Source organism: Ascidia mentula, chromosome 7 (assembly GCF_947561715.1).
Source record: "Ascidia mentula chromosome 7, kaAscMent1.1, whole genome shotgun sequence".
Lineage (NCBI taxonomy): Eukaryota > Metazoa > Chordata > Ascidiacea > Phlebobranchia > Ascidiidae > Ascidia > Ascidia mentula.
Window position 1 is genome coordinate 1,186,862 of NC_138572.1, and position 18,357 is coordinate 1,205,218.

General features: G+C 38.1%; 2 protein-coding genes across 2 annotated transcripts; both read left to right on the plus strand.

Annotated features, from left to right (window-relative positions):
- Positions 1 to 1,248: 1,248 nt before the first annotated feature.
- LOC145908845 (cytochrome P450 2A9-like) lies at positions 1,249 to 5,890 on the plus strand. The gene is given in 10 exon segments (XM_082996167.1): positions 1,249 to 1,539; positions 2,028 to 2,097; positions 2,100 to 2,172; positions 2,564 to 2,666; positions 2,771 to 2,880; positions 3,103 to 3,224; positions 3,566 to 3,687; positions 3,934 to 4,078; positions 4,441 to 4,604; positions 5,279 to 5,890. Coding segments are annotated over 10 exon segments (1,515 nt in total). The 3' UTR covers positions 5,594 to 5,890.
- A 1,681-nt stretch (positions 5,891 to 7,571) lies between these two features.
- Positions 7,572 to 18,098, plus strand: LOC145908846 (uncharacterized). The gene is made up of 23 exons (XM_082996168.1): positions 7,572 to 7,862; positions 8,039 to 8,184; positions 8,727 to 8,829; positions 8,886 to 8,995; positions 9,172 to 9,293; positions 9,495 to 9,616; positions 9,978 to 10,122; positions 10,391 to 10,554; positions 11,291 to 11,552; positions 12,705 to 12,779; positions 12,992 to 13,137; positions 13,814 to 13,961; positions 14,242 to 14,435; positions 15,154 to 15,304; positions 15,370 to 15,421; positions 15,596 to 15,761; positions 15,998 to 16,134; positions 16,545 to 16,713; positions 16,908 to 16,960; positions 17,022 to 17,187; positions 17,543 to 17,632; positions 17,710 to 17,809; positions 17,908 to 18,098. Exons 1-23 carry the CDS (start codon positions 7,572 to 7,574, stop codon positions 18,096 to 18,098), a joined length of 3,303 nt encoding a protein of 1,100 aa, XP_082852294.1.
- The last annotated feature ends 259 nt before the right edge of the window (positions 18,099 to 18,357 follow it).

The window sequence follows — 18,357 nt, forward strand, 5'->3', positions numbered from 1 at the left end:
ACAACTTTGACTGTAAATATTTTTCCGCTGAGAGAACTAACATATCTTACTAAGAATTGTGTAGTCTTGTATTTAGTTGAGGAAACTTTAATGCGAAAGCGTGATATCATCACTGTCCGCTCGACGTATGGTAGTTGGATGTATTGAGTTGTGTAATTAAGATTTGATGGCCACTAATAAACGTCCCTTTATGAGTGAAAAAGATATTGATCTGGTTTGTAAATTGTGAAGTGTAGCTATTTAGTATTTCCTCTACGCTTCTCTGGCAGCATCGTCGTATCCACTACACAAAATCAACAAAAAATAGGAAATTAAACGTATGCTAACATAATAGCTGTGTGTGCTTTTGGATAAATTGTAGGGTATATAACAGTAACCCAACAAAAACACAAAATTGAATAAGAACTTGAATGGTTTAAGTGTTCGTAGTATTGACTATTATGGCCCTTTCGTGCATATAATATGATTTGGGTGAAAGCCGAATAGCGCTATTGGATCCCAAACAGTTGTTTGGCCATAGTGCGCTTCACGTGGTTCGTCTGTGTTGATTGGTACCTAGTTCGGTACCCAACATATCGACGATTGACCGGAACGGTACCACAAAGTGGAAATCTGTGTGCCTGCTAGTGTACCAGCTAGCATGTGCCACGGTCACCAGCTGCAAGGAAAACTTCTGTTACAAATTGAGGTAAGGGCGTAGAAGCAAAGACTTCTTCTTCAGTTTCAAGTAGCCATGTTTACACAAGAATGTTATTTCGTCTTCTGCAAGACAACCATGTGGAAGTAGGAATGAGTGGAGACAACACAACTGCTGAGGATCAAACGACGTAAGATGTTTGTTGAATAAACATTTCCGTCACGGTTCTGCTGAGCTGACAAACCACCCGGGCAGAACGTCTACCTTGGAAAGAATGTTGCTGTCTAAGCTGTTACGCTTGCAGTCAAGTCTGTTTGACTGCATTGCAGTCAGGTATTTTGTACCGGCCTAATTTATGTTGTTTGCAAAGGCCATTACTATGTAACAGCAAAAAGTATAAGCCGGCAGTGGGGCAGGCAAAATCAAAATGGAGAATAGCTGAATGTTGTAACTGTTGTATGATCACCGATAACCACTAATGTATTGATTGATTAGGCTTCAATACCTCCCAAATTTCAAAAACGTTAATAACATGTCACAACACTTTGTAATAAAGTATTTTACACATTGTGAAAAGTACTTTTTTAGATTTGGGTTTAAGACCAGAAATCATGCTGGATGAAGTTCTTGCAAAGTACAACCTTGACCTTGCTGGGTTTGTCAGTTTTTGGAACCTTGCCATAATATCTGTGACCTTATTGATCATATACTGGTGGCGAAAACCCCATTCAAAGTTCCCACCTGGCCCAAGGGGTGTTCCTTTGCTTGGGGTGGTGCCATTTTTCGGGGAGTCCATTGGACAAACGTTAAAGGAATGAAGTCTTAAGTATGGACCTGTGATGTCAGTCAGATTGGGAAGAGAGGAGTTTGTGACTTTAAATACTGCCGAGGCAATAAACCAGGTTGGTGCGTTTATCCATTATTAACCCTTAACAAACCTTCATGTCAACTCAATCCAGTTGAGGGTTTGTTTGTCCGGAATTTTTGAGGTTCTTTCTCATTAATCGGATGAACTTGCACCGAGACTGCCTTTTTCTTGCGTTCTTTACGCTTCATTGATCAACGGTGTGCAAAAACGGCTGGCGTTCTGTCTGGCGACAGTGGCAATAGTAAGGTGGATATAAACTTCCTAAAACGGGGGATATTCGGGTAAAACATGCGAAGACCTTTTTATGTGCCTCAAGGTAATAATGCTAACTAACTATGTAGGTCATGATACACATGCCACTGGTAAAAAACAAGGTACTGGTAACACATGCCACTGGTGACACACATGTCACTGGTAACACACATGCCACTGGTGATACACATGTTACTGGTAACACACATGTCACCCATAAAGGATTGCGTCTATTACCTATTGCATTAGGAAACACGTTTGTATTTTTAGGCGTTTGTAGAACAGAGTGCCACCTTCTCTGATCGTCCCAGGTCTGAGCTCTTCTATCAGAACACGGGAAACTTGGAGTGATTTTCCGCCGATACGACGAAACTTTCAAATCACAGAAACACTTTGCCATCAAATATTTGAGAGGGTAATTCATGTTATTATAATATAGGAATTTACGGTGTTTAGCTCCGAGAATATAGATTACTAGATTACTGTTACTTCGACTCTACAGTCGAAATTCAAAACTAAATCACAAAACATTTGGACACATTTTAAGACTCTTGGAAATATTTTTTTGAAAATTCAACAAAATATGGGTTAACTACACGAAATAGAAAAGTCAGAGCTAATATGCTAATCATGGTAGAGAAAACATTTCAGCAAATAAACTAAATTGGTAAAAAAAACCTTTGTTATTGATGCGGCCCGCATTGGTGTAACTTGGCCTGATATAGAATTGAGTCAAAATTCGTCTAAAATCGAAAAAGTTTTTGCATTTAATGCAAATAAATTAATAAATATGTTGTTTAATACAGAAAAGGTCTGGCTGCTCATACGATAGACGAAGTTATAAATGACGAAGGCGACAGATTCGTGGAATTCCTGAAAACCATTAACAAAGACCCAGTTGACCTTAAGGTAAGTTTCACGTTCACGCAAAATTGTTTAACCTTTTTTTCCTACAAACAAAACAAAATGAACAAAAGGTACAAAAAAGTGTTTCACATAATGTTTTTCTTTAGAAATATCTTTATTGGGTGACATCAAACGTGATTTCACAAGTAGTCTTGGGGAAACGTCAAGAATATGGAGACGAATCATTTCTCCGTTTGCTCGACACCTTGAGCAACTTGTAAGTGATAGATACTGTCTGATAACAAATACGTTATGTGACTGTTAGATTGCCGATGTACCTGAGATGCGCAGACTGTAATGCGATTGATATGCAAGTCAAAGCACATAATTATTTCAATACATATGGTCATGAACCGTGTTTACTTTGTACAAACACTGGTGTAAATTACTCTCATCAAAGTCAAAGCAATCGCCAGCAAATTTAAAACAATTTCCACAGGTTCAACGATCCCAAAGATGCCAATGCACTTCAACTCATAGCTTTGTTCTCGTTTTTGGCAAAAATCCCGCCCACAAAAGGAGCCTTTGACCGTTTTGGAGACCGACAGAAGTATATTTTAGGTATGAAGGCAGGGTTTTGATGACATTTCCTTACAACAAAAGTTAAAAACTGCTTTAGTAAAAAACTTTTGGGATTAAATAACAATAGGAAAGAATTGCATTAGGCTTAGAAGGAATAGATTTAAAGGTCGCCATATAAAGTTACTGTGCTCTTTAGTTACCACTTCATACACTTTAAACCCTTTCCCACACGCCAAAGTCGTTCACATCAATACAAAATAAAAGGGAATTCGCTGCAGAACCACAGGTTCACCAGAATTTTTTGTGGGTCAATCCCGTTTGGCAGAAAATTGATTCCGTGCAACTCAGCAAAGCACGTCAATCCAAAATTCGTGTTGTAGAAACGATGCAAACCTACATCGACGACCACGGGAAAAATTTTGACCGAAACAACGTGGATGACTTTATCGATGCTTTTATCCACGAAAGGGAATTCAACAAAACAAGTGATGTTGACTTTACCGTACGTCAACTTTAAGTTTCCTTCTTCTCAACTGAACTTATAATAATTTGCATTGCTTGTTGCCTTGGGGTAAGACTATTAAAGACTATTAAAGAAAGACCTTTAATAAAAATATCGTGTCAAATGTTCAATAACTTTAAACGCAATAAAATTAGATCTTGCTTTCTTTTTATTTATTCTGCTTATTGCCTACTCTTCTTATCATGTTACCTAAGGAAGTATGCGATTGAAATGAATATTTTGTAGAATGACCAACTCAGAGCATTGTGTAGAGATCTCTTCATGGCAGGGACGGAAACATCCAGTGTGTCGATATCATGGTTGTTTGTCTTCCTACTGAACAATCCGGATTATGAGAAGAAAATTCGCAAAGAAATTGATGACGCGTTTGGTACGTTTTAAGATACAGCTGAGCAATGATAAAAAATAGAAAATATGGACGCTGATGTAATAAATACATGAGCGCTTTATAAAGTGGAATACATCGTAAATACTGCATGTCAAACTGGCTGAATTTCCTCAAGACTTATATAATCACATAGGTATAGGTGTGTTCTTAATTTGAATAACGCTTCTTTATGGATAATACCAGCACATATTGCACCAAAGGACTGCTTCAAATGCAAGGCATGCTTGGCCACTTCTATAAAGCAAACATAACCGTGGAATTGGCACGAGCGGCAAATGTGTTTGTTGTTCTTACATGTTGGCCTGCTTCGTGTAACTATCATTTATGGGAATTGGTATTTAAAGGTGACGAAGGAATGCCAACCATGGATAAGAAGGACGAACTCCCATTCACTTGCGCCTTCATACAAGAAACGATGAGAGTAAAAACGCTCGCACCGCTGGCAGCAAACCACATGACAAGCCACACAACCAAGTTTATGGGGCATGTTATTCCTAAAGGAACGATGGTAAGTTGGACTTACTGCTTTAGTACAAAGTCAAAGCCTCGTTTGTTGACGTATTCAGGACTACCGGAATCACGTGCGTTTATATATACCGTCGGTGGTAAAAGGTCGGCGAGGATACGTATATTGTGGTGAAGAAAGCTGTAAGAAACATAAACGTATTTAGAAACAAAAATCATTCTATCATTGTGTCTTTTAATGATAATATTATTGCAGTTGTTAGGCAGACTTGACTTGGATAAAAGCAGTCATAACTCTTATGCAACAAACTGAACAAAGTCTTTATGAGTTATTTGTAATCGATGCTAATAATACGACTGCAGTAATTTTATAGAAATTTGAAAGTTTAGGAAAATCTTTGACACATAAATGTGACACAAAGCACTCTGGTGAAAGATGCAACAAAGGTGCAAAATACTTAAGCCACGTTAAACAGACGATTTAAACACACCTGTGTTTATCATTAGTGCTGCAATAAATGAGAGGCTGCATTAACAAAAAAAGGTCGTACTTACAACTTAAAAGGGGTCCGGTTAGACACAAGGGTGGTCTATAAAGTAGGGTGATTATTTGAAATAAGCAAGGAATGTGATCCCTAGTTACACACTAAGTTGGACCTTGCACTTATAACCTGGTTTACAAAAGGAACAGACAACGACACTATAAAACTACTGCAGGTTGTACCAAACATAGAAGGGGCCCACATGGATCCGGTGGACTGGCCCAACCCCAAACTATTCGACCCACAAAGACACATCGACGAGAATGGAAAGTTCGTGGCTTCGGGGAAAGTGATTCCATTCGGTGTTGGAACAAGATTTTGTTTGGGTGAAAGTTTGGCCAGAGCTGAGATGTTCATTTTCTTCGTGAAGTTGTTGCAAAAATTTAATATTAGATTTGCAGACGGTGTTAAGCAAGGTGTTGATGACCACATTTATGGTGTGTTTTTGATTCCGGTTGCGTGTAATGTAATGCTCCAGGACAGAGGTTAACAGTTCGAATACACAGCAGATCTTTGCATGCATAATTCCCAAACAGCTATTAACCTCACATTGTCATTTTTTTGCTCCAATAACTTTTTTGTGCTCTGCTTTTGTGCAAACAATGTATATTGGCCGGAAATGTTAAATAAAGCCTTCTATATCCTACAGTGGGTAACATTATTTTAAATGCACTCATGACACACGCAGCTAAATGTATCTTTTCACATACCAGATCTGCTCATCATTGTGTAATTTTGTGTTCAATTGCCTTAATGTCAATCCGACGGCATTTTGTAAACAGGCTTTACACATGGTGATCCAACATACCGGTATTTTCAGCATTACACATTCACCTTAGCCTGCCAGGGCAGCTTGGTTCGAGCATAGTTTTTATTAGAATTTAAAATCTTTTGCTACTTATCGTGTCGCTAAAACGTTTGATCAAAATGCCACTGTTTTGTTCCTTTTACTTAGCTTCGTAGTGGTTTAAAAAGGCGCTCATTTGTTACATCAGATTAAGTAAAGGTGACAAATGCTGTGTAATACAACAAAATTATTGAATACTGTGACAACTTTGGCTGTAAATATTTTTCCGCTAAGAAAAATAACATATCTTGCTGAGCATTGTATGGTCTTATGTTTAATTGAGCAAACTTCAATACGGAAGCGTGATTTTATCACTGTCCGCTTCACATATGGTAAACGGATGACGTATTGAGTTGAATATACAAGATTTGATGGCCCTTAATAAACGTCCCTTTAGGAGTTAAAAAGATATTGAGCTGGTCTGCAAGTTGCAAAGTGTAGCAATTCAGTATTTCCTCTGCGCTTCTCTGATAGCATAGAACATCGTCGTTTCCACTACACAAATCAACAAAAACCAGGAAATTAAACGTGTGTTAACATAATAGCTGTGGTTGCTTTTGGATAAATTGTAGGGTATATAACAGTAACCCAACAAAAACACAAAATTGAATAAGAACTTGAGTGGTTTAAGTGTTCGTAGTATTTAAGTCGGTTAAACCAGTTTAGGACGAACATATCTTTGTTTCATATTTATAAAATTCTTTTTTATTTTCGCCAGATATTTATTATGTTAGTGATCGTTTGGATGCCAGAAGATTTTGAGTTACAACTATGTAGATCCTTTACAGTCTACATTCGGGTTGCAAACAATGGCTTATTTACAAACACACCCTCGTTATATTGTGAACAACGACATTCTCAAACAAACTACCTGCTCATGTACAGTGTCATTGTTTGCTCTTACAACAAATATACTTTGACGATCAGTGACCCGGTGTACCCATGCAAGTTCCATTAGCGGTTTGATCACCACAGAAATTAAACAGTGACAATAGAAAATGTTGAAAATATCAAACAATCACTTTGGGCAAACCATTTTTCAAGGAAAACTTCTGTTACAAATTGAGATGAGGGCGAAGAAGCAAAGATTTCTTCTTCAGTTTCAAGTAGCCATGTTTACACAACAATGTTATTTCGTCTTCTACAAGGCCATGTGGAAGTAGGGATGAATGGAGGCAACACAACTGCTGAGGATCAAACGACGTTCGATGTTTGTTGAATAAACATTTGCTCGATGTTAACGTCAAGGTTCTGCTGAGCTGACAAACCACCGGACAGATGTAAAGAATGTTGTTGCCTAGCTGTTGCGCTTGCAGTCAAGTCTGTTTGACTGCATTGCAGTCAGGTATTTTGTACTGGCCTAATTTATGTTGTTTGCAAAAACCATTACTATGTAACAGTAAGCAGCGTTGTAAAATTGAAAAGTATAAGCAGGCAGTGGGGCAGGCAAAATCAAAATGGAGAATAGATGAATGTTGTAACTGTTGTCTGAAGAGCGAAAACCACTAATGTATTGATTGATTAGGCTGCAAGACCTCCCACATTTAAAAAACGTTTATAACATGTCACAACACATTGTGGTAAAAGATTTTACACAAGTGTTTTTTTAAGACCAGAAATCATGCTGGAGGAAGTTCTTACAAAGTACAACCTTGACCTTGTTGGGTTTGTTAGTTTTTGGAACCTTGCCATAATATCTGTGACCTTGATGATCATATACTGGTGGCGAAAACCCCATTCAAAGTTCCCACCTGGCCCAAGGGGTGTTCCTTTGCTTGGGGTGGTGCCATTTTTCGGTGAGTCCGTTGGACAAACGTTAAAGAAATGGAGTCTTAAGTATGGACCTGTGATGTCAGTCAGATTCGGAAGAGAGGATGCTGTGATTCTGAACACTGTTGAGGCAATAAATCAGGTGCGTGAAATAACAGGTCTATGGACATCAACACCACTGTGACACCTGTCAATTGTTGCTAACATGTCATTGATGATAAACATGCCACATTGTAGTTATGGCCGGTGATATATATACTGCTGGTGATACAAGTACAACACCCCTTTCGTAGATTGTGATACATTGGCATGTTTCAGGCGTTTGTAAAACAGAGTTCCTCCTTTTCTGATCGTCCCAGGATTGAGCTCTTCTACCAGAACACTGGAAACCTTGGAATTCTTTTCCGCCGATACGACGAGACTTGCAAAACACAAAAACACTTCGCCATCAAATATTTAAGAGGGTAAGTCATCAGGTATCACTGTAAGGGAATAACATTTGATCTGGATAATCTTGTTATTTTACATCCAACTTAAACGAAAATAGAAGTTCTGAACGTATTTCGGATGCTCATGGCCATTTTGTGTTTTAGGCAAATCTAACAATAATCTTAACCTACAAAGTCTCATCAGTGCAACCTAGTGTGACTCTTCCAGACGTCTTAGCCGACCATATGATCAGACAAAACAGTGGTAGTCACCACAAAGTGGAAATCTTTGTCTGACCGTAGAGTCGGGAAAGTCGTCTGATAGTCACACCAAGTTGCACTGATGAGACTCTGTAGGTCGTAACAGTGGCCACCTGTCTGCAGCACACAGAAATCATATTATTGGCTTAACTATTCTTATAAATAATGTTTTAGCAATTATGATAATCTTTTACTTGACAAGTCATCTGTGTACAAAACAAAAAGGCTGTCTTAGTCTGATTTGGTGCAACAGAAAAACAAAACAAAAAACGCAGTCAATTGATTTGTATATGAAAAAGTTGCTTTAATTCGTGCAGAAAAGGTCTGGCTTCTCATAAGATAGACGAAGTTACAAATGACGAAGGCGACAGATTCGTGGAATTCCTGAAAACCATAAACAGAGACCCAGTCAACCTCCTAGTAAGATGGAAGAAAACAAACAAGAAAAAAGTGTTTCACCTAATGTTTTTCTCTAGGAATACTTTTATTGGTTGACATCAAACGTGATTATGCAAATAGCGTATGGGAAACGTTATGAATATGGAGACAAATCCTTTCTTCGTCTGCTTGACGCTTTGGAAAAGTTGTAAGTCATATCTACCGTTCCGTTATAGCTCTTTAGTAGAAAATACAGAAATGTTTAAAAATCTCTATGCCAACTGAAACATAAATGCCTTGTTTTTTTAGGAGTAAATGAAAAGCTAATGCTTTACTTTATATACGTAATTTAAAACGTTGGTTTACATGACTAATTTACTGAAGGTTCAACGACCCTAAAGATGCCAAAACAATCCAATTCGTAATCTTGTTCACGATTTTGGGAAAAATCCCGCCTGGCAAAGGGGCTTTTGACCGTTTCGGAGAAAAACAGAAATATATTTTAGGTATGAAGGCAGTGTTTGGGACTAAATGCCCCGTGCCCGCATGGTTTGGTAACGATAATTTCCAACGGAAAATCACGTGTTTGTTTTGACCGAATTCAACTTTAATAAAATTAAAAAAATTCTGCAAACCATTTTAAGGAAGTCACAGATTTCAACCGCATAACAGCTCAACACACTCAAACTCTCTTGTTCTTTTTTTAGAAACAATGGAAACTTACATCGAGGATCACCGGAAAAACTTTGATGAAAACAACATTGTGGACTTCATCGACGCGTTTATCTACGAACAAAAGTCCAACAACAAAAATGATATTTACAGCTCTGTAAGTCACTTTAAGCTCCGTTTACCTTTCTCCATTACTAAAATGCCATCCACCCACAATTCATTACTAATGCTGTCAGGCATATTATCAACACAAAAAGGCAATATTGGCAAATATCAACGTTTCGGCTACTATGCTGCAGCCTTCATCATGATGTACTCTTATAAATTTGCCATCATAATAACGGTGCCCAATTGCAGGCGAAAAAAACATATTAGAGAAAAAAACACGATAATTACGATAGTTTTTTTTCTTACATAACATGTAAAATGTGCACTACCTATGTTGAAAACTTATGACTCTAAACTGCGGTTGCATGTGGTTATCTAAGGATTTATGCGACTAAAGTAATACTTTTCAGAATGAACAACTCATGGCTTTGTGTAGAGATCTCTTAATGGCAGGGACGGAAACGGTCAGTATGTCGATAGCATGGCTGTTTGTCTTCCTACTGAACAATCCGGATTATGAGAAGAAAATTCGCAAAGAAATTGATGACGCGTTTGGTAAAAAACATTTGGTCATGCAACAAAACATCAATGGTTTTAATTTTAATTTGACGCAAATATGATAGGTTGACATGTGCGTCTTACATAATATCGTTTACCAACGATTTATTGTATCGTAAATGCTGACGGTCAAATAGTATATAGACTAACTTTGGTTCAGCTCCAAGAAGTAATGTTGTGGTTTATTGGGGCTTGGCACAAACTGATTGCATCGGTGAGATTTAACTTCATGTTACTGACATTAATTTTCCATCTTTTACTTAAGGTGACAGTGGAATGCCAACCATGGATAAGAAGGACGAACTCCCAATCACTTGCGCCTTCATACAAGAAACGATGAGAGTGAAGACCCTCGTGCCACTATCGGCAGGTCACATGACAAGCCACACAACCAAGTTTATGGGGCATGTTATTCCTAAAGGAACTACTGTAAGTTGGGCTTACTGTGGGATTAAGTTCACGAACAAGGCCACGTGTGTTGACTTTTTAAATCCAGCACTGAGTAACAATTTTGTATACGGAAAAATTGTGGGATCATTTTTTGTGGAATGAAATCTCACGAAACGGAAATGTAAAAACCTGTTGTCAACCCATAGGGTAAATGCATGCATTCAACTTTGTTGAGGCAGTAAAAGTTTAAAAAATAAAACGTCCAGTGAGACACTAGAACATACATGGAAATACGGACAATAGTATTTTCCAATACGTTGACCATTTTGTACATTAAATAAAGTAAAAATGGTACATGTAAGGGTGTTATCCCTGGTTACAGATTATTAGGCAAAATTATAACTTGGGCCTTTATCTAATAGTCGCTTACCAGGGGGGAAAATACCATCCCAAAATGTAAACTTGGCTCAGCCTATAATTGTAGGCGAAATATACGTAGCAGAGAAAAAACACGAGTATAGCTTCTTGTTCAATTTCTTCAAATCGCCGTGTCCGTCTCTGGTCTATACATATATTGCTTGCTTGTGCACTGCTTTTGTAAGAGACTGACTATAAACGACTTTATTAGCACGAGCTTTCGCGAGCTTTTTGACCTTGCTTCATCAGGTGCAGCAAAATCTCCTGAGCAAGCATTATAACTTTTTGTGATACCTTTGGGTCTTTTGCTCATTATCCCTTTTTAAAACGAACATGCAACTAAACCAAAACATTTTAGGTCTGGTCAAACTTAGAAGGGGCCCACATGGATCCGGTGGACTGGCCCAACCCCAAACTATTCGACCCACAAAGACACATCGACGAGAATGGAAAGTTCGTGGCTTCAGGGAAAGTGATTCCGTTCGGGGTTGGAACAAGATTTTGTTTGGGTGAAAGTTTGGCCAGAGCTGAGATGTTCATTTTCTTCGTGAAGTTGTTGCAAAAATTTAATATTAGATTTGCAGACGGTGTTAAGCAAGGTGTTGATGACCACATTTATGGTATGTTTTTGATCCCGGTTTCGTGTAATGTAATGCTCCAGAACAGAGGTTAACAGCATGAATGCACAGCAGATCTTTGCATACATAATTTCCAAACAGCAATTAATCTCACTTTATCATTTTATTTTGCTCCAATAACTTTTTTGTGCTCTGCTTTTGTGCAACCAATGTATACTGGCTTGAAATGCTTAAATAAAGAAAAAGCCTTCTATATCCTACTGTGGGCAACAGTATTTAAAATGCACTCATGACACACGCAGCAAAATGTATCTTTTCAGATACCAGATCTACTCATCATTGTGTAATTTTGTGTTCAATTACCCTAATTTCCGACTGCATTTGTAAACAAGCTTCACACATGGCGATCGAACATAATGAATTGTATATATGAAGTTCAGATCATCGTAATAAACGTCACTGATAAGTGTGGTTGTAACTGGGAAATAATTTGATTGTAACTGGGATTAAGTGTTTGCCCAAAGTTTCTTCTGATAAGACTTGTTTCTTTGTGTCAAAAAACCCTCATTAGTTATTTTACCTGTAAGCAGTCACATAGGAAAGAACACATTTGCTAGTTTGTGTGAAAAGCTGAAAATCCCGATCAATCACATGGTTCTATATATGTTTTATATTTCGTCTAATGAGGCATCTTCAAATTATGTGAGTGCAGAGTTTTAAACACAGAAGAGCTGTCGGGTTGAGCGGTATTTTCAGCTTTACACATTTGCTTCCGATACGGTTAACGATACGTCAGCCTGCCAGGGCAGGTTGGTTCCATCATAGGTCCAGCATAGTTGTTATTAGAATTTAACACCTTTTGCTACGTATCGTGTCGCTAAAACGTTTGATCAAAATGCCACTGTTGGGTTCCTTTTACTTAGCTTCGTAGTGGTTTAAAAAGGCGCTCGTTTGTTACATCAGATCGAGTAAAGGTGACAAATGCTGTGTAATACACAAAAATACTGAATCTTTAGTGCACAAGTTCACCTTAACTGCGTACGTGATTAAAATCGGACAACGGAGCGGTTAATGTGCATAAACGCGAGGCCAACGGAAGTGCGATTTAGAGGCAATTGCAAATAGAGACAAGCTTGCCCTATATTGGAGGTGGCATGCAAATAATTCAGCACTTTTGTTGGCTGCATTGCTTAGAAGCTGAGCTTAAGGAGAAAGCAAATATGCTTTGTGTGAAGATACTTGGAGTTTTGGCAATCTTGTTTAAAACTGGTAAGATTTATATTCATATATCCGTATATATGATAGAGTACATTCTGAAATGCTAATAGTGGATGTAATGACGAAAGATTGGTCCTGTTAGTAGCAAACATGATGAACATAGGTATGTTTAAAAACGTAATGTTTCGTTGCACAACGTCTTGGCTTTGGCTTCTGGAAATCACATCCTTGTGGTAAATTTTTACGTTTTCTTCTACACTCAGGATCATGCGACAGAGTTCACGAAACCAAAAGATTTGAGATAGATCCAAACTATACGAGTTTCATGCACAATTTTAAGTCAGGACGTAATATTCCTATATACGTGGAACCATTGTCTGGAAGGCTTGTACCCGGAGATTTCTGCAGGGTGAGTTAATTGATGACTTGATTCTGGTTGATATGGTGAAGTGGTAAATTAAGGATTTCGTGTCCTTTAGTCGGCATCACACACTGTATAATAAACGTACAAAATTATGTCAACTTTTTGTTATTGACTGACTGATATGCGGACCATTGCACAATTTGCCTAACAATTTGCCAACGTTATAGAGCATGAGTTTCCAAACCTCGTAGCCCGTGCGATGGTAAATGTACAAAATAGTGTCGATTTAACGATCTGTTAGGTGGAAAATAAACTGACTGACTGACGTGAACCATTGTACAATTTCCCTAACACAGAGACTTAATAGGTTTCAGGTGGGTCGTTGATGCGAACATTTAAAGCAACGTCAAACATGTTCCTAATCTTTACAATTTGTTATGTCACTCTCCAAAAAATTTACAGCTTTTTACGTTACAAGACATCCAAGTAAATTTATGTAGGAATCCGAAAACTTGGTCGTTTTCATAACAGGGGCACGTGACTACAAAAAGGTTGGGAACCCATGCCATAGTGCGAGAATTTAAACGAGATACTCAATTTTCAGATATGCTTTCCAACACGTATATTTGCATTCGTTCAATTTTTCTCGCTGCTGTAGTGAAAGAGTCAGAAAAGACCTACGCTCTGTAAATCAGTAACATATGAACTAGAAATATTTCAGATTTTGGTCGAAAACCAGACAGTCGAATTGGGAAGGTATACTGGTGATGGTCTTGCAACGGGCATTTTGTCAACTCCGCTAAATACTGTTTATGTTGACTGTAAGCTGTCAGGAAGCGGAAGTAAATTTGCTCTGATCGCAAAGCAGTGTAAGTTGCAGTAGTCCAGATGATGTTCAAGTTATAATACCTATCTAACGTGGCAAAAAGTAACCTTTGACTTTGGTATGTTCGTACAACGAATGAGCTCTTTTATCGTGATAACAAATATGATTTTGATGCTGTTTCGGTTGTTACAATTAACTCTTGTGTTTGCAATAGGGTTTAATTCAATCGGCAAAGCTGAACGATATGATTTACCCCATTAGGCCATTGAAATGTTATGTTAGTTGTAAAAATTTTAAATTTTTTGTTGAACTCGCCTTTTTAGACGATAACTTCAGTTCTGTCTCGCACGAAGCAATAACTTTAACTGAGTCAACTGCCACGGTCTTAACGTTGACAATCGACAAAAGTAGAGATTATCTCTACGCTTTGAATGAATGGAAAATCACCAGCAATTGGTACTGCCTTTTCGGGCTTAAGTTCGAAAATTTGACTTTGGAGAGAGACAACTCAATGCTGGTAAGTTGCAAGTGACAACGATAACTCAACAAACTAAAAACTTTGCTAACAAAAATCGCCTTAGATACGCGGTTTAGAATGCAACGGCATCGGTGTATATTAACATGTGCTTACGTTCTTGTACCTTTCTTCATTATGGCAGTTTTTGCAATCCCTTTATAGGCTTACTAGACCAGTGTTTCACAACCGGTAGTACTCGTACCACTAGTAAAACACAACGGCATTCTAGGTGGTACTCGAGCACCTTTTTGTAATTTGCGGATATAGTTCGAATTTAAAAATCCGTAAGTGATCCCAATATTTTTGTTACTTCATTCCCCAGGTTACTTTCACTCAACTAGGTGGTACGCGTCGAAATTGTTTTACCTCTAAATGGTGCGCAACCACAAAAACGTTTGGAATCACCGCACTAGACAGAAAGAATGCAAACTGTTGTGTGATTTTGATACAGTTGTTCTTAATCTTTTCGTCCAGTATCCAATCTAAATGGATATAAAGTGCTACTGTTATTAAACGTGCATTCACACTCATTAGAAATTGCGTAATTATTTTTCGAAACTCTTGATTTTTCAATCACACAACGCACGTACTCATAAATTGCTAGGCGCCCCAGACAACGCCCTGATGACTGGACTAATAGTTTTGGGAAGCTCGGTCTTACTATTCTGGTTGATTGATTGCATAATACATCACTTCCAACACATTTTCTTCCGTTCAGATTCACACAGATGACGCCAATGCAAACTCGAGCAGATGGACCAAAGCCAACAAGACATTTAACTTTCAAACTGGCGGAACAAACCTTTATATTCAAATACAAGGTGTATTTAAAACAGCACGAAACACGAAACTTCATGTTACATCTGCAGGTAAATAGTATGCAAATATATACATTCGTTGCATGGAGGATCCGTAACACTCTGTTTTATGCCAGGATGCATTTCAAACGAGACTGTTATGACTTGCAACGAAACTGTACACATGAGGTAATGCCGAGTAAAACTTATGCGCAGAGTAAATTAGCAGTTTAATTTTGTGAAAAAAGTCTCGTTAGCATGCATGGATAATAAAGTTAGCTTTTGCTAATAGTAAATTGACAAGCTCTTTTTTTGCAATGAAATAAACTTTAAATCCAAATCTCCGCTGTGTTTTTTTCATAGAATAGGAATGAGTGATTTCAGTTCTCTTGGAGCTACTCCGTATTTGGACAAGCTATACGTCACAAGTCACGTGACCGAAAGAGACCAATCATTCGACTCCTACTGTGCCAGCTTTGACAAAGCAGTGTCATTCTCATCAAATTCTAAATGTGTCCCGGATATAAATGTGAAGAAAAAGTTTAAATTCAAATTAATTTTGGACGTTAAGACATCTTACAAATTAAGCTTTCACCAGCATACGGTGAATGCAATAATTACGATGGTCAAGGAGCTATTTGAGAATTCATCAAGTTTTAGTGAAGATGAAAAAAAATAATTAATGACACTCGTTTAACTCGTGCGAGAAATTTAATTGTAGTTTTGTGACATCCATGTGTTGCGCTCAAACTTACACGTTTTCAGGCAAACGGAGGTGATATTCGATTAAAGTACATAGTTGGAAAAGTTGACGCACCAACAAATGCAAGTCGTCCAGAGGCTGAATGTTCGCTTCCGGCAAACGTGTTTTTTAACCAGAGAAAAAATGAGAAAGACATAAAGTAAGTCAGTGCTTCACCGAAAGTTTTCCTATTTTATTTATTTGCCACATCGGGATTTGAACCCAGGATATCCTGGCTAGGAATTTAGACGCCAGCAAGGACTTTCTAACAAATTATACAATTTATTTTTGCTATGTATTCATAATAAACCTATGTTACCAGTTGCGTCATTCATATGCCTTTTATTCATTTTTTATAACTTATATTCCATTGTAAGCGGATACCAGGCACACCCTAAGGGATACTAAAATTCCGAAACCATGTCATGCTTTTTCCTATATACGTTATACACGTGCCTTATAAATCACTCCGAAAGGAATGGCTAAGCCTTAGCTATTCCCTAATTAAAAATTACATAAATACGTTTTAAAATAGCGAAGTCAAGCAGCTTTATTTTACACTGTTTGCAGCAAATATTTCACTAGCACCCGAGAGATAGGAAAGCTACCAATCAGCTTGGATCTGTATTCTGACGCAACAGGAACAAAACAAATTCGTTCAGCAGCTTTTGGAAGTCTGGTTCACGCCAAGATACAACTTGAAGGGGTTCCTGTTGATAATAACTACATTATTGTTCAGGTATCGAAATCATATTTCTGTGCGCAAACTAGGAAATTGTTTTCATGGCTGGCACACTTTTCAGTTTTCACTTGTAGCAATTATGGCCGAGAAATATTAATCCTGCAACTTTAAAGTTGACCGAAAAACTTCGCGTAGAAGTTTTGCTGTAGAGCAACAAAACACAAATATACTCAAAGCATGATTATTTGTAGATGCAAAACTGTTGGACCTTTAACGGAAAAACGCAGATTTTGTTCAACGATAAGTAAGTTGAGTCACGTGACTTATAAACGTCAACCATACGTCACATCCGGTTTGTTTGACAGATGTAGCACCAACACAAGCCACGCAAGCGTGAAAAGAAACAACATGCCCTTGTATTCCGAATTTACATTCACCGTACCAAGTTCATGTACTGGGCCTGCACATATCGGCTTGCACTGCAATGTGTCGATTTGCAACGCAAACACAGACCCTGGATGCCAACAGACTGTGAGTGGTTGCGTTAAATATTTCGGTAAAAGTCTTTGCTTGGCCGTTTAGTCGACAAAGTCGTCTGATAGTCACACCAGCTGCACTGATTTGACCTTCTAGGTCGAAATTGTGGCCATCTCTATGCAGCTTACACGATTTTAGTAGGATTTTCATTTTGGCTTATGATAACATGAATGACATATACCGGCCGCTGTCATCATGCCTAAAATAAATATGTTTTTGTTTTTTACAAACATTTGGCGCACTTTTTTCACAAACCAAGACTCAGCATACCATTTTATATTGGTGGTCAGTGAAATTTCTAACATATAATTCGTGTTGGTACTTATACTTTCAATTGTTTGTACAAAAGTCAAGCGAAAGCTGCAATGTTAAAGTAGCAACGCCCCCCACACAAGTTGAAACCTCCCTGCAGGCAACGCAACTGACGTCATGCGAAAAGGTAGAACTAGAACTTCTAGTTTACCTTGGACAGTTGTCAACTTCGTCCAGGATTAACATTGAATGTTGTTTTTTCAGATTACGTGTAGAGAATCTTGTGTAATTCAAGGCGGGTTCGCGACGTGTTCGTGTAAGAATGGCCAGACGCTATCAAATGATTGTCAGTCGTGCGTTGCAGGTATTTTAATGTTAAAAGTACGACGTGTTTTTAAGACAAGGCAAAACCGTAAACTGAAATAGGCAAAACTAAGTTCTTTATGTTTGCGCTCTATTCAGACAAACAGGTCAGCACTGCAGGGGGATGTCCCCCACACGCCGCATGCCTCATCATCAGCGTGCTTAGCGTCGTTTTGCTCGTGGTAATCGTGTGCGTCATCAGGCAGGCAAGCTTTGCTTCAAGACGAAACACTCGATCGACATCGGCTTTGAAAAGCAGAGGAAAAAGGCTGGCGACAGCAACGGCGTAGTCGAGGAAGTTGTGATTTGAGACTTTAAGTGTCAAACGACCCATTGGCAAAATAATGGCAATAAATCGTGTTGCTGCATTTAATGAACAGGACTAATGAGCTTTCTGTAGAGATGTATGAACGTGTGTTGTGTTCCGCATTAGAAGCTCTGTTGGTAATTAAAAAAAAACAAGGGCAAATTATAAAAGTAATGTTGTTTAAACGTAAAAAAGCGATCTGTTTCCAACGTTATGTAGATGCCATTTGGTACTATTTTACT

Bases quoted from the DNA above. Each gene is read 5' to 3' on its own strand.
- LOC145908846 (XM_082996168.1), top strand. From the start codon at position 7,572: ATGCTGGAGGAAGTTCTTACAAAGTACAACCTTGACCTTGTTGGGTTT. The intron at 13,962-14,241 runs GTAAGTTGCAGT...TCGCCTTTTTAG, and splicing joins TGCTCTGATCGCAAAGCAGT to ACGATAACTTCAGTTCTGTC. The intron at 17,810-17,907 runs GTATTTTAATGT...CGCTCTATTCAG, and splicing joins TTGTCAGTCGTGCGTTGCAG to ACAAACAGGTCAGCACTGCA.